Consider the following 21,648-nt stretch of genomic DNA (forward strand, 5'->3'; position numbering starts at 1 on the left):
AAAGTTCAATACATTATATAGGTATACACAAAGAGAGCTTTGGAATACTGACAATTATTGCAGGGAAAACTACATCTCCATCATCTCTGTGAAACATGGTTTTATGGGACTCCTCAAGGAAGTGTTTTACTGTTCATCATCATGATTCATGATGTACTCTCAGTATTTCATAGGACTATTGTTAAGTCATTGTTTGCAGATGATAGGGTTATTTGGTACAGGCAAGAAAACAGAACATTCTCCCTCGGTTTCACACACAAGGCTTAAGTCCCAGACTTAAATGCATGTTTGTGCTGTTTTAACTGAAAGCTATACTTGCACTGACATATCTTAATATTTGTCAGTGCCATTGTTTTGTCTCAAGATGCACACCACCAGTTAGTTAGTTTTTTTTTCTAAGGCACATTTATAAAAGCTATACTTAAATGCCGTATTTGAACTAAGGCCTAATCCTGACTTAATCTAAGTCCTTTCTGCGAAACCAGGCCACTGTTTGACAAATGAAAATAGACAAATAAGAGTTTGTATACAGATTTGAAGTTGAGACAATGTAATAAAGTTAGATTGGGTATTCATTGTAAGGTTCCTTGGGTTATGGTATAAGAAACTACCATAAAGACAAATACATTTTGTATACGGTAACCTTATTTTGTTATTCAATACAGTCTGTACGGACAGCCCACTGTGGGCCCCGATGCTGGTGTGGAATGCAGGGAACATCTGGACCCCATGGGGCACAGGTCAGGTGTCTGATATGATATGGTTCACAGAAGTGTTGATGCATGGTGATAAAAGCTTTTTGGCTGAGCTTACAAGATTTGCTGATTTGAATAACTTGGCTGGGTTTATCCACATGTTCAAGGAATGAAAGGATGGGCTTATGTAGAAGAGATCGACTACTAGTGTCATTCTTTGTTATTTTAAAGGTCAGAAGGAAAAGATCCTAACAAGGAAAGTGGAAAATGCCAACTTTGGACGGGTCATTTGTCATTTGGTAAAAGAGTATTTGGTTACACTTTATTTTAAGGTGTCATTGTTACAGTGTAATTATATATTTAAGTACTGAGTAATATTAAGCAACTACTTGTACTAATGGTTAGGGTAGGATTAGGATTCGGTTAAGGGGTTACTTGCATGTAATTATGCATAATTGACTGTTATTACTATGGTAAGTACATGTAACATGTAACATGTAACAAGGACACTGTAAAATAAAGTGTTACCGAGTATTTCTGGTCAAAATATGATAACTTCACACAGATGTTATTATTCATGCCTCAAAAGATCCAAATGTGAGTCAAGATAGACCATAGTCAAGAAAAGGATATCTGATCATGGATATAATAATGGTTATACTGGTATAATAAAGCAAAATAAATCATATACAACCAAAAAATAAACGGAAAATTAAAATAAAAAAGCATTACAGAAAGCTTTTTCTACCATCTGCAAAGTTTTAATCAATATCGAATATTTATGGTTGGAGACAGTTATTGGAAGTGTTGAGCAATAGGGAGTAATAATCCAACTATTGTCTCACAGTTCCTGGAATGTACGTTGTTAACAGAGTGGATGTAGTATCATATTAGTGGACAATTTTTTTAAAAATTGATTCTTAAAATCAACAAGGCCTGTAGATAAAGAAGCACCCAAATGTAGATTTTGTTTATTAAAGCATTGTTTTATAGTTTGCTATAATATTGCATTTGTGGGTCATATACATCATGAAGGCTAGCCTGGTAATACCAAACTCTGCTAGAGTCTGACAGAGTCTGGCATGGCATAATTGAAAAGCGTTTTCTTTCTCGCGGGGAGGCGCTTGTCTGAAGTTTAAAATCACTGGTTCCCGTAAGCCAATCACATAACGTTTGGTTATGGCGTGTGTTATGCGCATGCTCAGCCGCATCTAACTTCCACTGTAAACACATGTAGTATGATGCGAAAACAAAACCATCGAGCGAAATACCGGAGTGAACATGGCTGTGAACGACTTTTGCAGATTATGTGAAGTAGCCTAAATCTATGCATCCACTGTACAATCAGTGTCTACGTCACGGCTCTCAGCCCGCTCTCTGTTCGTTGATTGGCCGGCTGTTTTCAGGCCGGAGGAAAACGGAAAGCTATTACGCTGTCTCAGACTGAGTACAGAAGTGAAATGAAATTGAGCGGAAGTAAGAAGTCTGATGTAGTCAGGCTACATGAAGGCTGCCTCATTTCAGAAAAGTAGAGTAGGCCAGACCGGCTTTATGAAAGGACATATTAGGCGTATAAAGGACGAAAGGACATATTAGTTGCAATACTCGGCTTGTTTTGGGTCTTATTGATTATAAAGAAGAAATTGAGTCTGATGCAATTATCTTATTCCTTGATTTTTATAAGGCCTTCGACACTGTAGAGCACCAGTTCCTTATAAGCTCTTTGGAGGCTTTTGGATTCCCATCCAATTTTATTAATGCTGTCCAAATGTTGTACAAAGATATTGATAGCTGTATAATTTTAAATTCACGAACATCACCAAGGTTTCCTATTCTTCGCGGAATTGCCCTTTGAGTCCATTTTTATTTTTATTGGTTGTAGAAACATTATCCATTGATATTTTGTTTCAATAATAACTTTGTTGGTCTTAATGTCTTTAACAGAGAGATTTGAATCTCACAATTTGCAGATGATACCATTTTATTCAAACTTAATTTATCCAAGTGTGAAATGATTTGCTTATTTGACAATGTAGAAAATGAAATTGAAAATATACCAATTAAAAATGAAGTGAAATATTTGAACGAAAAATGTAATTACAGTTTCTGAATTTTTCTCAGCGACTATCCAAAACAAAATATATTTTTAATAGTTGGCTACAAAGAGATCTGACAATTTTAGGCAATTTTAGTCTTTTTATCCAAAGCAGATGGATTATCCAGATTTTATTTGGAAAAATAAATATATTTTAGCAAACAAAAGGAGTGAGAGGGGTCTTGAAGTCCTGAACTTTGATGATACTGACCACACATTCAAAATGAATTAGTTGAAGAGAGGCTTGCTTGGGTCAGATTCGATGTGGTATTTTATCCCTAATAATATATATCTAAAAGGGTAGGTGGCCTTTATTTTTTGATGAAATGTAATTACTCCACTGGTAAATTAAGCTCTGTTAAGCCTGGAAATTGGGCTACCACAACCACAACTTTTCCCTCCACAAAACCATCTTATGGAATAATTCAGATACTAAAATTAGAAGCTGATCTATTCAACTTTGGTGATCTGTTATCTTGAGTTTTATGAATATCTACCAATATCCTGTCCCGTTTAAAGAATGTAACTCTGTTATAAAGGCTATTCCAAGTGGTTTAATATGTCTGATGAAAGCTTCCCTTACCCATGAGTCATGTTAAACAACTATCCTTGTTATGTTTGGGTTAAGCAAAGATTGTAATAATAAATGTATTCGTCACGTCAACTCTCTCAATCAAGAAATGTATTTACTCCAAAGGGGAAATATTTCTGGAAAACATGGTTACTACCATTTAAATATTGCATACCCAATAAAATGAGAGAAGTGCATTTTAAAATTCTGCATAATATATACCCTTGAAATGCACTTTTGTCCAAATACAGCTGATATATGCACCTTCTGTAAGAATGAAAATGAAGACATCTGTCATTGACATCTGTCATCTTGTAATGTTTCATCAATTTTCTGGAATGATTTGAGCTCTTATTGTTTTTCTAAAGTTAATATGAACGGTAATCTATGTATTAAGGATGTCATTTGTCTTTTTGAAAACCCAAACAAATCTTTAGAATCTACTGTTAACTTCCTTATCTGCCTTAAGTTTTACTTTCACAAACAAAGGTTTCTAAAGAAAATTCCTACTTTTAAAGATTTCTTATGTGAAGTAAAATATTTGATCAAATCACTAATAATAATTGATAATAGAAAATGTTCTTTTAAAAAAAAGAATGAGATATTTCATGTGCTGTCCGTTTTTGATTGTGCAAGAATGATTTTACTTGTTTAATATAAAATGTTCTAGATTTCTAAAAGATGAGTGTTTGCGCTAGTGTAATTTTTTTCTTGAGGAAAAAAAAAGTAGAGTAGACCTACCCATTATATTCCAAAGCAAGAAAGAAATTAGTGTAATTTACAACTCTTGAGAATAACAGTCAATTTCATAATGGTTATTTTTCTGAAATTAGACATCTTCAATGACATATGTGGCTGACAAATGCGGAGAGCACAGCCTTCGAAATGAGACAGATTTTTTTTCTCTCAATGAAGTTTGTGGTGTGTGCTTGTGCATGAGAAGGGCCAGAACATATTCAGCGTCTGAGCTTTGAGCTCCAGGTAGGCTATAGTGTCTTTGCTCCATGCTAGCAGAAGGTGGTGGTAATGAACTATTTTAGTTTGTCCTCCGCCGGAAACAGCAAACGGAAGAGAGAAGAAATTTGTCTGTTGTTGTTTGGTAGTAACGGACTACACGATATTTGGATTACGTAATTAGATTACAAAAATCAAGAGTCTGCAAATAGAATAGGATATATATTTTTTTTAATTACACGATTAAATAGTAAACAGCAAAAATAATTTACTGTTTTTGTTCTTTCGTTTTAAAAGAGCTGACCACGCCGGAGCCTCGTGTGAAGATGGAGCGGGCTCGAACAGCTTTTGACCACTGGATGCACAGACACCACTTCACGTTCAGGGATACAAGAGGGAGAAACATAACCGTTCAGTGCAACCTCTGCCTTCCAAAGATCAACATCTTGTCCACTGCGAGGGACTCTACGTCTAATCTAAAGAAGCATTTGGAGGTACATTTGCGTGTTTTCTCAATTTTAACATCCAAAGATTGCTTTTTTATACTGTATAACGTCATGAGTTTGTGGAGCGAACATGCAAAAGTAGACTGTTTTTGGTAGATTCGCGATCGAGCACAGATTAAAGCTTTTGTTACATTTCTATATGTGAATACAAGGAGGCACGAGATAATATAATTATGTGACATATAAATACAGGTAGCAGCTAGGCACTGGTTTTACTTTAAATGCTTTCAGGCAAAGTTTCAAACGAAACGTGGGGACAGAATCAACAAAAGTGGGAGTGGTTTTGAGTTTGTAGCCAACAGATTTATTCTATTAAAAAGTGTTAAGTTAGATGTTAGGTGCTAAATTAGGACTAGTTACCCGCTAGTAATAACGTAGCAGCTACAATATATCCAGTCATGGAATAAGAAAGCATCATTTGAAATCGATTGGCGGTTTGGCGACGGTGAGCAGAGCTGTTCCTGTTTATAATGTTTCTAACGTTACAACGCATGTACTATTTGCAAACTCTTTAGTTAGTGTCGACTCTAAAATGTTGTTAAAACGTTTGTAAGGCTTATTGTTTACTCTTTATAAAATGTTATTGACGTAATACGTGTTCATTTGTGAATGAGGGGTAATACCGCGTGTACGTCTCACGGTTTGTTTGTTGTGCTTTACACAAGGAAAATGCCGCTTGCGTTACAATGATAAGATATCCAACAACTCCATCTTACTGTATGTTTGTAAAATATAGTCTAAAACTTAGAAACATGCATATCCTCGGTAGACTTCTATTTAAAAAAGAAAAGAAATAGCTCGTCTGAGAAAATGGCGGACGGCTGCAGTTTCGAAGGTGGGATTGGTCAGTAATGTTTTTAAGGCGGGCTAGCTAGTGTTGTATACAACTTTGTTGTATGTTGTGTCCAAAATAGTCCCCTATCCCTTTAGTGAATGTCTTATAATCCACTACACTAGAAAGGGGTGAATGAAAATTGGAGAGTGTATTCAGAAAACGTTTCTTTATAAAAATGGAAATGAAACATTCCTTTGCAGAATTGTTCATATACATTAGTATAATGTATCCCCCTCCCTGTTCCTAATTAATAAATTCAGTATTCAAATGTTCGTATAGTTAAAGGGATAGTTCCCCCAAAAATTAACATTTTTATCATTTAGGCCTAACGTTACTCACCCTGAAGTTGTTCCAAACCTGTATGAATTTCTTTCTTCTGCTGAACACAAAAGAAGATATTTTGAAGAATATGGGTAACCAAACAGTTGATGGGGCCCCATTGACATCCATAGGATGGGGGAAAAAATACTATGGAGGTCAATGTCACAATACATGTTTAGTTACCGACATTCTTCAAAATACATGGTTTTGGAACAACTTGAGGGTGAGTAAATAATGACAGAATTAAATTTTTTAGGTGAACTATCCCTTTAACTATGCATTCTGTAGTAGAGCTTTATGGGATTGAATGAGTGCACTGGATAATTTCCACCCTAAATAATGCACAATATATGGGATTGGTGTGATTTTAGACACAGCTACATTTCTATATGGCATGGTTTGTGACATGTTCATTCCTAACATGATGATTGATTATTATTATTCATCAAAGCACTTTATCTGTTCAAACTAGCAATGTAATGGTATGACGGTTTTACGGTACACGGTTTTAAATAAAGACGTTTATTGGAACACAAGTTAGGGTTTTTATTTTGAATAAAACCAAAATAAGAAATTTTTCTATTTACTATACGTTTAATTAAGAGAGAATCATAAATGTCTAAATTGCGACTTTCTCCTCTTTCATTTAAGTGTCACTCACCTTGCCAGATGCGCAAACGGCAGCACACCGAAATGTCGGAGCCTGAGCCTCTTTTTCTCCCACCCAAGCGGCTGAAGTCCGCTGTCTGGGAGCATTTTGGGTATTTAAAAGACCCAGGAGGCACCATCACTGTTGATGGTTATCCAGTTTGTAGAATGTGTCGGAAAAAAGTGTCGGCACGGTCGGGCAACACTTCAAACATGATGCACCATCTCCGTGACCACCACCCCAAGGAATTTGCAAAGATGAATGTAAGTGACAATACTATAAATCGCCAACTAATAAATTATAGACCGCCTTTCATAAAATACATAAGCAAATGGAATACACATCAAGTTTTGAAATGAATAATTTTTGAATAATTATGTTGGTGCATTCTGTAAGCCCTAAATGCAACATTACTATAGGGCAACATAAAAAAAAAAAAACATCAAGAGTATAATCGTGTTATATTGTACCGTGAAGATCTCATACCGTTACACTTCTAGATCAGCTTGCCTGAAAGTTACTGTCCCACTTTGTCCAACATATTAAAGGATAGGCCTAGTTCACCCCAAACAAATTTCATCATTTACTCATCCTGATTCCAAACCTGTATAAGTTACTTTTGTCTGTGAAACACAAAAGATATTTTGAAGAATGTTTTGAGTAGGGATGTCCTGAGTCATTGAATTTTAAGTATCTGCCGATACAGAGTCCCGATCCTATACTTGTAATTTCCTAGTGCTTGGTGTACAACTTCCAGTACATTTAAGTTATTAAAATCAATCTAATGTATGGGCCGTGCAGAGAGTTTCTCGGGGGTAGGGACTCAAATGTAAAAAGGGGCAAATGCAAATTTCTTTATAAAAATAATAATAATGCAAACAGGTCATTGGACGATCCACATTCACACGGATCCGACTAAAAATGCTGTATTCTGCTATAGACACTATAGACTGAACACATAATACGCTTCTGCATAACGTCATCGTCTTCAGAGATTCACATTTTAGTTGTTTACATGGAGACCGTTTTCAAAAGTTTGCGTTTTCAGGCACCCAAAATGCAGTTGTCATGTAAATGAACGGCCAAAACGCATAAGTTTTGCGATTTTAGTTGAAAGTGGTGTCTTGTAAACAGCCCCTAAGCACAGACACTAATGAAATTATTTTAATTAAACCATATTGTTTATTAAAAATAAAGGAGCAAAAAGTGCTAGTTTTTGGAAAAAAAAAAAATCATAAATTAATACTTTTTCAAAAAACAGCAGTGCTGTTTGAGCTGCATGCGCTCAAGCTGAAGAGCTAAATGAACAGTCTTATATGAGATTAATCATATACAACATAAACATATTATAACTTATCTACACAAAATGATGCAAATGCACAAGTGAACTTTACATACTAGTCAGAATGTGTGATCCTGTTGTGCTCTTCTCGTAACAATGCTGAAACATGGCAACTAGACACAAAGAACTCACAACGTTTTGTTAAAATAGTGTTCTCTTTATAATGTTATGTAGGCTATATGACAGTCCCAATCATAGTTATTGATGTGCATTGCAAGTTGAGCTGCGTGCGCTGAAGCTAAAGATGATCAGTGATCACACTGGTAAACTGGAGTGCTTTACCACAGCGTTAATTAACTTAACCAAGCTATGTAAGATTAATCAGATATATATACAACATAATATTACAACTTAAAGGGATACTCCACTTTAAATTGAAAATTCTGTCATCATATACTCACCCTCATGTTGTTTCAAACCTGTATGAATTTCTTTCTTCTGCTGAACAGAAAGGATGATATTTAGAAGAATGTCAGTAACCAGACAGTTTCTGGTCTCATTGACTTCCATAGTATATATTTTTCCTACTATGGAAGTCAATGAGACCAGAAACTGTCTGGTTACTGACATTCTTCTAAATATCTTCCTTTCTGTTCAGCAGAAGAAAGAAATTCATACAGGTTTGAAACAGGGTGAGGGTGAGTATATGATGACAGAATTTTCATTTTAAAGTGGAGTATCCCTTTAAATCTGCACAAAATGAAAATGAAAATGCACAAGTGAAATTGAACTAAGTTACGTAGTCAGAATGTGTTACTCTTATTGTGGGTGCACTCTTTTCGTAACAATGCGCTGAAACAAGGCAACTAAATCCAAAGAATTCACTGTGTTTTATTACAAGTGTTCTCTTTATTATGTTATGTAATATGACATTCCCAATTATAGTTATTAACATTGTGCATTGCTGTTTGAGCTGCGGGCTAAAGCTAAAGATGATCATAAAAGCGCCCGGTAAACTGAAGCACTCTTTTACAGCATTAATTTACTTAACCAAACGCATCCTATATGTGATTAATCAGACATACAAAAAATTTACATATTAGCCTACAACTTACTATTGCACAAAATTTTGCGAATGTACAAGTGAACTTGTGAACAAGTGAATGTGCTAGTCATGAAGGCGTTACTCTGTTGTGGATGCGCTTTTCCCGTAACAGCACAAAACATGGGCGAACAAAGAATTCACAACATTCTTTTGCAGTAGTTTATCATTATAATCCTATGTAGCCTATATTACAGACTTGTGCTGCACATGTTGCCTGGCTTACCTGGCTCTGATACATCATCCCTCCTGTATCCAATATATGCCCAAACCACAGATCTTTTTTTTTTTTTTTTTTTGTCGTTATCCTGCCCTGAATTCTCCTTACCTGTTTCTTCCAAGAATCCCACTGTGTTCTGTTCTTGCGCTATATTAAGGCGTGTTGCATTCAGATTGCACACGGCTGTTCACATGTTGCGTCTAAAGACGTGTGGAAAACGCGAGAAGGGTATAACTGCAGCCTGGAGATCTCCAAATGGGGGTGAGAACACCAAAATGGGGTGGGAGCTCCAAAATAGGGTGTGGCTTCCTCTCATTGGCAGATAGGCACATGACATGCATGCACAATATTTTCCACAAATCCAGTTTAGCGCAAACTCCGCCCCACGGCCGATTCTACAGTGCTGATTTTCTACACAATGCTAGGCTACAACAAATTCTAACCCCTAAACCTACCCTACATAACCATAACCTTAACTAGTGAAATAGACTGCATGGCAGTTAATAAGCTTATGCGATATGAGATCGCCGAGCCGGGCAGATCCGTAACTCCCCAACTGGACCTCACCGGACAATGGGACCTTTTAAGTTGCACTCAGCGTCACAACCCCCTCCTTCCCTGCGAATCTCGAGCCCTGGGACACCCCCTTTGCTTAGAACACAGTGATAGAGTAAAAACTTTCCCACATGCTGCGCTGAGACGGCTCGCGGGAAGTAAACTTCAGTCCGAATACCATTGACTTTGTGACAATTGGCTGAAGCCAGAGCCAATGGTGAAAGTCTCTGTGCTTGAAGACCCCGCTCCATTTTGGAGGTTCTGTCCACTTTTGAAGTTCACACACCATTTTTGGAGATCTCCGGTCTGCAGTTATACCTACTTGGAAAACGCCGGCTAAGCCACTTTCTCCTCTTCTCAAAAGCGCTTGCTCTCCAGTGGTGTCTTCCGTTGCTAAGCAATCATAAGCCGCTTTCTCCATGAAGACGAAGAAGTTTCAGCAAAGGATAAATGGATTTCCAGCCCTTGCCTTAGCTCTACTACTACATATATTTATGGAGACGTGCAATAAAAAACCCGCCCCTTACAGCTATGATCAGTTTTTCGTCCATCTTGGCTGAGCTTTTGACGTTGTTATGGAAAGGACGAAGCTGATCGATTGGTTCTTGTCACAAGACCTGCGGTGCGCTTGCGGGATTCTGAAAAGTTGAGATTTTTTTCATCTCGTTGTGGTGTAGATGCGCCTGAAAAAAAGAGCGCACTGCATGAGTGTCGCGGCACCGTTGCTTTCTATTACACATCACGATTTTATTACGATTTCGATTAATTGCACAGCCCTAGCTAGAACAGACCTCATTGGTTCTTGCGTGTCACGCACATTTGAGCTTCTTTTCCTTTTAATGGCGGTTGGCAAACCCACAAGAAGGTCCATATAGCCACTTACTGCATGACAGCTGACGTAAAATAAAGGATCTGGCTTAGGATAGTCTATACTGAACATTTAAAAAAAAAAAAAACCTTAATCAGCTCTGATACTGATCCTTAGATGGCTCGGGACATCTCTAGTTTTGACTATACAATTAAAGCCACTCGGGTCCAAAACAGAATTGAGTCCCATTGACTTTTATTGTATGGATAAAAAGTTCAAGAAGGACTCGTATCCTTCATAGGACATTCATTCATTTTTGTTTTCGAGCCTAGAAGAAATAAGTTCCAAAAGTCCTTTTTAAATGAAAAATAATGAATCTTTCATCTTCTAGGGAAAGACATACCTATCAGTTAATGTTTTAAAGTGTTTCATGTGTCTTGGTTTCACCAAGTTTAAGCAATGAAAATAAATGTCTTGTTTTAATTTTTCTTTGTCCTCCAGAGAAAGCATTCTGTGCCGTGTAGGAAGAGAATAAGGGATGCACAAAGCAGTGATGGACCAAGCAATTATGGACCAAGCATTTTGGAAAATCAAACGGAAGAATCCTCCGAAGCAAAAGAAGCTAAGGCCGATCCCACCATTTATTATCAAACACAATCCAGGCTAAATGCACTGGTTTTTAATTTTATCGTGGAGGATGTGCAACCCATTTCAATTCTAGAGCAACCTGGCTTCAGAAAGTTGATTGAAGCATTAAGCAGAGGCAAAAAAGTCATGAGCCGAAACGCTTTTGTCACCAGGCTTGATGTAGCGTTTGATAAAATGAAAGGGGAGATAAAAGCAAAACTCGACAAAGTACAGACATTGTGTACAACTGCTGACATATGGTCGGTGCAGGACAGAAGTTATTTCGGAATGACTTGTCACTGGCTTGAGGACAATCTCGAAAGGAAGTCTGCTGCTCTTGCCTGCACAAGAATCCCTATCAGCTACACTTGTGAAACCATTATTGCTAAAATTCAAGAAATTCACTCTTCCTATAACATTGAGAGCAAAGTTCAGGCCACTGTCACTGACAATGGTAACAATTTTGTGAAGGCTTTTAAAGAGTTCTCATCTGAGGACGACCAAGAAGTGGAGGACAGTCGTTTTGAGGATTTGGGCAGTATTCTTTGTGATGGAGAAATGGGTGGAGACTTCTTTCTGAGTTATTTCTTACCTCCTCACCAAAGGTGTGCTGCCCAAACATTGAACTTGATTGCATCAAAGGATCTAGCAGATGCTGTCTCAAAGGGACCGTCAGGCAAACTGCACAGTAGCGCAACTGAAAAATGTGCAGCGATATGGCACAAGACCCATTCCTCTACGGAAGCTACTGAGGCAATGGAATCTATTGCAAAAATGACAATCACAGTACCTTGCCTGAATAAGTGGAGCTCAGAATACTATGCCGTTAACAAACTGATGTCACTTACTGATTCACAGCTCAACGAATTGACTGAAGCCTTGGGTGTCTCGGGTTTTACACCTGATGAAACTGCGTATCTCACAGAATATACAGATGTCTTCAAACCAGTGGCTTTTGCGCTGGACCTTTTGCAGGGAGAAGAAAAGTGTTTCCTTGGCATTGTGATCCCAACGTTGTTGACCCTTAAAAGGAAGCTCGAGGAGAAGGCAGCAAACACCCGCCTTTTCTCCAAAGTCATTGAGGACACCGTTAAGGCAATTGACTCTGGCTTCAAGCAGGTATTTGACAGTTCTGATGCCAGATTGGCTACAGCCACCATGCCACAATTTAGATTGTGGTGGTTACCAGAAGATGAGAGGGAAGCTCTTCGGGCACAGTTGATCACTGAGGTAGTTCAGGTAGACCAAGGGACTGAAGAAACCGAGACCAATGGAGGCTCTGTTCATGAAGATGAATTCTTCTCGTATGGACCTGGAAGTTCTGGCAACAAAAGTGGTAAGAGGGAAGCAGCAGAAGAGGTATGGCTGTATCTCCAGGGCACAAACAAAGATCTGAAATGCCTAAATGAATTTCCAGGTGTGAAAAAGGTGTTCATCAAGTTCAACACAACTTTGCCCTCAAGCTCCCCAGTACAACAGCTCTTCAGCAATGGGGCCAACGCTGTGACCCCAAAAGGAAATCATCTCTCCGATGAACATTTTGAGCGTGTACTCCTTTTACGTTACAACAGCAAAATCACCACTGCTTTGGAGTAATTCATGGAGTAACTTTGCTGATGTTTATTGTAAAATAATTAGTTTATTTTTTTGGTCTTTTTTTTTTTGTATAGTTCATAGGATATATGTTCTGTCTCCGCCCTACCACCCCCCAAAATATTACAACTATTCCACACAAATGCATGTGCCACCAAATACAATTTGGAAAACATTTATTTCGTAGTAAATAAATCGTGTAAACAAAGAAATGTTACTTTTAAACTTTGGACTAGTGGTTCTAGAACTGTTCTTAGAACATGGTAGTCTTTGAATAATTTAGATGGATAAGATTATAACCTACTCTAAATTAAGTTTTAAGTCATGTTCGGAGCTGTTGTAAAATACTTAAAAGCATTACTGTAACCACACATTAATGCACCAAGTTGCTACATTGCTTAGCAACTGTAAACAAACAATATCACTTGGTGGAGGAACTGTTTATTCTGATTCTCATTAGTAATAAAAGTGTTTTTGAACATTGGCCTCTCTTATTTAATGATTTCTGCAATTTTGTGAGAGCATGAAGACAATTGAAAACACAGTGATTTTACCATGATTATGTGGGTTTTAGGCAGCTAATCTGTGTTTTTACCTGTGGTATAACCCCACTAACACACAGCCTTAAGTTGTGTATTTCTTTAACTTGTTCTTTTGGGATAGAAGGTATGCTTTATATTATTAGACTACTTAATTGTTTGACCTTTTAATGTTTAAGAAGCTTATTCCAAAGAAATATGTTTGGCTACAGTTAAAAACATAACACCTAAGGAGAAATGTTTTTTGTACTCTGTAGAGGCCGTAATTCATACACTATGTGAATGCACTTCTGACTCATGCAAGATACTATCATCATACAGAGGTGTCAAACTCAGCTTTTGGAAGGATACAGTCCTGCAGACCAACCCTAATCTAACAGCAGCTGCCAAAGACCTTGATTAATTGGTTCACTGTTGGAGGTCAAGTCTGCAGGAAGGAGGTCCTCAGGAACAGAGTTTGACATCCCTAATCTTATCCACTGTATTTTGCAATGTGGAAGTAGGATATTTTCTATGAATATTCAAGACTTCTGATTCATTAGCCACTATTGACAAATATTGTTTCCAAACAATGTTTGGAAGCAACGTGACATTAAAATCAAGGGGCTGAGCTTCTTTCATAGATCTTTTCTGATGAATAATGAATACAATTCCATGAGTCTGAAAAAAAACATTTACTTATTACCCAGTTGATTAGTTCCCATGATTCACAAGCCCTTATCATTAAGAACAAGGAGTTTGCCTATATGTGACATTCATTTTGTTGAAAATGATATCCCAGGCATATCTCAAACCAGGAAGAGAGTACAGTTTATGAGAGCTGCCGTATGCAAGAACAGTACTGCGAGCAATACCAGTTATACCGGTTATAAGAAACGAACAGGTAAAGATCTCGGTGTGTTGCTTCTCTATACCAATGGAATAAACAGTTCAATCAGAATCCAATTAACAGCTCTGTCATTAAACCATATTTTTACAGATTAAACACTATTACTAATAAATCAATGCATGAAGAGAAAAATTAGTTCTGTACATTTTCATCGAAACTCCAATCCAATCAGATATTAGCCCCGCCAATTCAGCAAGGTATAAACTCCCGTATGAACATGCCTCAGGAGTTCTGATGACAAATTAAGCTTTAATCCTTGTACGCTTTCATGTTTATCGAAAAATAGAATGAAATAAAAAAAAACTGAACGGCAGTTTACTGTATGAATGAAATGAAATGGTGTTATGTATGGATTCCTGAGTGACCAACTATAATTATGGACAAACTTTAATTCAATGGAGTTAACTTGAGGTTCGGAAGCGGGACCACGCTTCAACCTTCTTATATCGGGCCGTCCCTTACAGTACTGTTTGTCTAGTTCTTTCAAACTTCCCTTCCCTCTCTCATCCATTCAACCATCTTTACCAACCCCTGTTCTCTTCCCTTCCAGGTTGTATCAGGGGGTCCTAATCACTCTGCCTACATTTAACTGAGATGGGCCACCAACACCAGACTACCATCCCTTTCCCCTTTCCCCCTTCCTCTTCATCCTCTCCCTATTCATCCCTATCTTTCTTCAATACATTTTTGCAACTGTTTAATCTGTAGAAATATGGCGAATTCATTGACAGACTGTTAATAGGAATCTAATTGATCCGTTTATTTGATTGTTCTAGTTCAGGGTTTCCCAAATGGGGGTTCATGAGGGAACTGCGTGTGGAGTTGATGAAAAGCTAAATAAATGGAATTTGAAATGAATTAATCCACATAATCCTCTAGCTCCTCCCCACTAGACATCCAGTGAGGAGGAGCGAATGCAATCTGGGCCTAATGGGTGGAGCTAGAATATCCAACCACACCCTAACTCTACCCACAACTCTATCCCTCCACCCCATGAGACGTCCAGAGAGGAGGAGCTGGATGTCTTTTGACTCTGCAGTGAGTTGCCTACCACTTGAAGCTGGGTCGGGCCTGGTTTGAACTTGTATGGGAGATTGCCTGGGAATACCAGGTGATATAAGATTTAGCTTTATCTTCACTGCTCAGCTAATACACTTTATTGCTCGGCTCTGACAGTTTTCCCTTTATCCTTTCAAATTCAATTGTTTTATTTATTTTCTTTCATTGTAGCAAAGGACAGCTCAGTTTCGTCATTCTTCTTTTCCCCTCCAGGGGGCGATCGACAAGCTTTTTTCTCTCTCAGTCTACAACTCAGCTCTTGTTCTTTTAACCACTCCTCTCGTCAGCTTCAATTAAAACAGAGGTTCCCAAACTTTTTTTAAGTGTTTTTTAAATTGGTTTTATTTTAATATTTATATATATGACTCAGTATAGGGCCAATTAATATTATTAATATATTATTATTTTAACTAATTCTAAAAATGAAGATATAAATATATAATTGTTGTAAATTACAACTGTTCCGTAAAAAAATAATTATCGGCCTCATAATTATTTGATTTTACACTGCAAGTTACAATTCTAAAGTTCTACAATTCTAAAGTTCTTTACTTTCAAACTTTTAGATCTTCGAGCTTATAGAAAACAGAACAAAACGGTTTCTTTTTTACGTGAATTGACAACCGAGTCAATTACATGTAGCTTTTTATAATAAGCTCAGACTCTGGGGTTTTCTCTTGATTGTGTCAAGAAAATATTTAAACTAAGCCTCAGCAACACAGCGCAAAATTACAACAGCCTGGAAATACTGTCACTGCCGCTTGCATTGGCCACTCAGTCCAGCCAGCCTATATTGAGCTCAGTTTAACACATCCCCTATCACTCACACTACAAGGATTTGCATTCATTTATTGTTGTGCATCTTTTTATATGACTCCATTCTTTTACATGATCTGTGTTTTATTGAGTTTTATCTCAAATAAAGGGTCAAATGTCTGTGATCCAGACTTTTGAGATGAACAGCATCTTGAGACTACACTGGATGTGTCCATGCGACCGCTGCAAATCCATGGCCACGTACACACTGCAGCTAAATTTGGTTTTCAATCTCAGGAGGATAAAACTCCATTACTCATGACACTATTGTTCTGGGAAAAATCAAATCCCTGTTTATGTGGTAAATCCTTTCTGGTAGTTTGGCATGAATTACCTCATCTGTCCCAATACTTTAAAACATCATAGAATTAGACCACTTTTTCTCTCTCTGACCACATAACAAACAAATGAGTAAATATCAGAATTTTTTATTGAACAATTCAATCTTTCTGTCTCAATTCAATGGAAAGGGGCAAATTCTAGTTCAGTACAAAAAAAAAGGGGGTCGCAGGACAGGAAACACAGCAGTAGTCGTTTTCTCTAGTCCATTCTGGCCTTCAGGGTGCGTGTGGTTATCTTATCCTTCTCACTGTGAAATAACCACATACACCAATTAACTCATTGAATTCAACTAGAAATGTACAAATAAAAACACTTCATAGTCTGAATCTGTACCATGCATTACACTTCACACTTCAAGAGTAATCAAACTAAATGAATTACCCCGGGGGTCAAACATTTGGCATAACTAAGATTTTTTATGTTAATAAATAAGTCTCTTATACGCACCATGGCTGCATTTTATTTGATCATATTGTAAAAAATTACATTAAAAAAAAGTTTTCTATTTGAATATATTTTTTATATAGTAATTTATTCTTGTGATGGCAAAGCTGAATTTTCACGTGATCCTTCAGAAATCATTCTAATATGCTGATTTAGTGCTCAATTATTAATAATGTTTCTTATTATTATCAATGTTGAAAACATTGTTTTGCTCCTTAATATTTTTGTGAAAACTGATGTTTTTTAAGAATTCTTTGATGCTTGAAAGTAAAAAAAGAACAGCATTTATTTGAATTAGTAAAGACATTTATAATGTTATGAAATATATCTGTCACTTGAATCAATTTAATTGTCCTGGTTGAATAAAAATATAAATTTTTACTTTAAATCCGTTTTTAACAAAAAAAAAAAAAAAAAAAAAGGATTACTTTCCCTAAACTTTTAAATGTTTAATTTCTTTGTTTAAATTCCCTAAACTCCCTAAACATCATGGTTTCCATCAAAATATAAAGCAACAAACTGTTTTTAACATTAATAAGAAATGTTTCTTGAGCAGCAAATCAGAATATTAAGAATGATTTCTGAAGGATCATGTGACACTGAAGACTGGAGTAATGTTGCTGAAAATTCAGCTTTGCCATCCCAGTAATAAATCAAAATTATAAATACATTAAAGTAGAAAACAGTTTTTTTAAACTGTATTTTTATGTAATTATGTAATATTACGGTTATTACTGGCATCCTTGGAGAGCAGAAGAGACTTCTTTCAAAAACATAACAAATCTTAAATATTCCAAACTTTTGACCCCCAGTGTATACAGTGAATAAAATAATTTAATAATTTAGTCTTAATGTTTTAAGTTCAGTAAAAATGACAATCTTCACATAATGCGTTTTGTGCAGTTTAAAGTCAGTTGATTAATGATTTTCATACTATAACTACAGTTGATGTTTTGATGATACACTTACACGACATGAACAACAACTCCCATTCCAGACACTGCGTCTCTGTCAACAGCGTTCAGCATGGCCTGTGAGATGGTCTCAAACAAATCGTCTGGTTTCTAGAGAACACAATCAACAGCATCGTCTATGAGACTACCAGGTCTAGATCATAAACCAGCCTTCATGTCCAATACAGTGATGCACACGGGTTCTATTCCACCTACCATGTCAGGTTCCCATAGCGACTCACACATGCCGTACATCTGCTCTGAGCAGGTACCGCTCACAACAAAGTCTTCTGTTACCATTGGGCATCCAATAAGATCAAGGGAGCAGATGAAGGGTTCGAAGGTCTTTGGGTCTAGACCAGCAATCACAGGCTCAATATAGTACGGCCCAAACCTGAGAACGGGACATGAAAGGTTGGAATTATGTACACAGTGTGCATGGGAATGTTATTTCAGAGAAAGACAAAGGTGTTAAACATTACATATCAGGGCAGTGTGTCCTGTTCCCTGTGCCTGGAAGCACACCAACAGCACACATTTCCCAACTCTTCCTAATCAAACACACCTGATTCAACCCATCAGCTCCTTAGTAGAAATGAAATGGATGGATCAGACAAAATGTGTACTGTTGGTGTGCATCCGGAGACAGGGCTGGAAACACTGGAAGGACACGGCTGTCTTTCCTGTCTCCCTGTAACACTGTCTTAGCATCTTAGATTACGGACATTGCAGTTTATTGCTCTGACCACATCTGCAGCATGTTCACACAGGTGATCAGGGACCCTGGGCATCTTTCTTCTGGTGTTTTTCAGTAGAAAGGACTCTTTAGTGTCTTAAGCTATTGTAATTGCCTATTATCACCTGTAAACTGTAAGTGTCTTATGGACCGTTCCACAGGTGCATGTGCAATAATTGTTTATGGCTCACTGAACAAGTGTGAAAAATATAGTTGAAACCCTTTCCATTAAAGATCTGAAAAGCTTATTTGGTTTTTACAAACTTATCTTTAAAATACAGAATCCTAATAAAGGGATTTTTTTGCTGAGCTTATATATTTTTATACATTTATGGAGTAATAATAAACAAATGGGTTTAAATAAAATATTTTTGTTATAAGAGACAATAAAAACAACTTTGTAAATCAAAACCACTCCTTTCCTGGTAAAAATAAATAAATAATAATTAACTTGATTTTCAAAAGTCTGTGACAGTTTAATGTAACATTTTTGACAAGCCAAACTTATCCGTGTCTGAGTAACATCGAGTCCGGGTCGAGTGGACATACCTATGGTCTGTTTTAACTTATTTTGGCTTTGGCTCTTGCTTTATTCACATGATCCAGATTTTATATACTAACTCCTGCACGGGTCCCAACAGGTTTATGCTTTTCAAGAGCATTTCAGTTGAGTAGAGGCACAAGACAAGGGTGCCCATTATCACCATTGCTATTTGCAATTTCATTAGAGCCTCTGGCACAGGCAATTCGCCAGGATCACATAATCTCCCCTGTCACTATAGGCGGTTCCAAACATTACATTTCTCTTTTTGCGGATGATATCTTACTGTATAAGTCTAACTTTTCCACTTCTCTCCTAGCCTAGAAATCTAGACGCACTCTAGCGGCAGCAAAATGTATTTTGCAGCCAGGGCAGTCTAGCAACTCTCCATTGACTTTCGAGCTGCAAAAACCTAAATTGGGTCAGGCCAATCACGTCATGTATAGAGTAGGCGGGGCGGGCTTAACATAATGACGACCTGCCACTTGAAAACAAAGAATGACAGCTGCTGCTGGAGAACAGTCTTTCGAATCGGCTTTGGCCGCGACTCTGGAGGACTTGGAGTTAAGTTTTTCTTTGAGAAAAGAGCATAGAACGGCACTCAAGTCATTCTTAAAAAAAGGAAGATGTGTTCGTAGTTTTGCCGGCCAGATATGGCAAAAGTTGAATCTATCAACTAGCTCCGCTGTTGGGAAAACGCTCTGGTTGGTTGAAGCGCTGCCCTATTGCATGCAGAGGGAATTTGAAGGACAGCCGTTTATCCCACCCCTCGGATTGAGCCATGTCTATGGTGAGTTGCCAGACCCAACATCTTGATGTAGGTCTGGCTTGCCAGGCTACTTCTCTCCCTCAATGTCTTAGAATATTTAAAGATTTTAGCAATGTGAGTGGCTACAAAATTAACTGGGAAAAATCTGTATTCATGCCCTTGTCAGCATCAGCCAATACTGCATTAGCGTCCTCCTCGATTCCAATTAGCAAGACATTTAAATATTTAGGGAGTCCGATTTTTCCCACATTGCAGGATATTGCCAAGGAAAATATTAGTTCTTTATTTACTGCTATTCAGTGTTTTGTTCACTGAATGCATTTGCTGTTGACCTACATTTTCCAACAAATAGTTTTTTGTATTTGGTGCAAATTAACAGTAGCTAGCCAGAAAATAAGTGCATTTTTTACCTCCTCTCATACAGAAGATTGGACACCATGCTCATGAAGGTCTTCGGCTTGATCTGACGACCTTCCTTCAGCTCATACAAGTTCAAGCGGAACTTCAGCCTTTGAGATCTAAAATAAAAGGGAAAGGTAAAAGCCAAAAAGTATTAAAGGTCAAATCACAAGTTTTGTTTAAAATCATAAGATCATAATGCATCTAAAATTGTATTCTTACACTGTCTGTACATCTGTGGCAAGACCTGCCAGTCCGATGTAGAGTCGATCTCCCATGGGGAATAACTTCTGGAAGTCTGTGGTAACCAGCTGTGCCTGGATGCCAAACCTCCGGTCTGATGCTATTGCCACACATTCCTTTCCCCGCATCGCCATGACAGCACCTCCATTATATGACATAATAGACTATTGGCAGAAGACAGTAAGACTAAGATTAAGAAACTGCAATTTATATACATTTTTCAAACAGTTATTATATAGAATTAAATACTAAAACGTAGTTTTGATCAAATAATATTGTACCACTAGGAACACAGCAATTGTTATCCAATTACACATCTGAAATCTTTATAAATGATCATATTTGATTTAAAAAAAAAAAAGTTCAAATACTGAATTTCCATTCTAATACCGATACAATTATGAAGGTTATGATAGCCTATAGCACGTCTATGCATGATTAATCCACCATCCATATTTGGCCCAGGCAGCCAAGTGCAACTGTTAGTTTCGTTTTAAACATGACTACGGAATAATAATAATAATTCAGCATAATAATAGCACTCACTCGATATAACTAAAGCGTATTGTGCGTGTGGAATGCTCATATATATATATACAAAAAAACTTAAGATTTATAGTTTGCAGGTTAGGATACATTATTTTATAACAACTTCCAGTAAAGATGAGAAGGCAAATGAGCTAACGTTACAGTGCTAATAAATACGATCGCATTCAGCAAACGCAATTATTTCTTCAAACGTGTTCACTTACCATGATGACAGATGTAAAGCACGCACTAATACGAAGAACTATTTGAAAGATTTGATTATGTTATGCAGAAAATATAGCCGCAGACCGGGTAACACACGGTGACTACACACTTTCTTTCAAGCGCTGCTAACTTGTTAGTTGTTCCTGCTCGCGTCACTTCCTACAGTCGCAACCACTACAGCGCCCCTGCTGGAGAAAATCCTCAGCTGATGTCTCATTAAACCACTTTTCTCCTTACTTTGACATTAAACGCATAAATAATTAAAATCGTTTTCGAATCGTGCCAATGTAACATATTATATAGCTTTTTTGAATTGTGATTTATTTGAAATCAGTCACGGAAACCAACAACC

General features: G+C 37.2%; 2 protein-coding genes across 2 annotated transcripts; one reads left to right on the forward strand and one right to left on the reverse strand.

Moving 5' to 3' along the window:
* The first annotated feature begins 4,429 nt into the window (after positions 1-4,429).
* On the forward strand, positions 4,430-13,297 carry zbedx (zinc finger BED-type containing X). Its single transcript, XM_084424830.1, has 4 exons — positions 4,430-4,460; positions 4,613-4,809; positions 6,629-6,889; positions 11,095-13,297. The coding sequence occupies exons 2-4, from the start codon at positions 4,642-4,644 to the stop codon at positions 12,814-12,816; spliced, it is 2,151 nt and encodes a 716-aa protein (XP_084280956.1). The 5' UTR covers positions 4,430-4,460; positions 4,613-4,641; the 3' UTR covers positions 12,817-13,297.
* A 3,231-nt stretch (positions 13,298-16,528) lies between these two features.
* Positions 16,529-21,465, reverse strand: psmb3 (proteasome 20S subunit beta 3). Its single transcript, XM_084424831.1, has 6 exons — positions 21,296-21,465; positions 20,523-20,707; positions 20,312-20,419; positions 18,072-18,249; positions 17,872-17,966; positions 16,529-16,705 (listed from the first exon to the last, which is right to left on the reverse strand). The coding sequence occupies exons 1-6, from the start codon at positions 21,296-21,298 to the stop codon at positions 16,657-16,659; spliced, it is 618 nt and encodes a 205-aa protein (XP_084280957.1). The 5' UTR covers positions 21,299-21,465; the 3' UTR covers positions 16,529-16,656.
* Between the last annotated feature and the right edge of the window lie 183 nt (positions 21,466-21,648).

This window comes from Rutilus rutilus (assembly GCF_951802725.1).
Source record: "Rutilus rutilus genome assembly, chromosome: 12".
Taxonomy (NCBI): Eukaryota; Metazoa; Chordata; class Actinopteri; order Cypriniformes; family Leuciscidae; genus Rutilus; species Rutilus rutilus.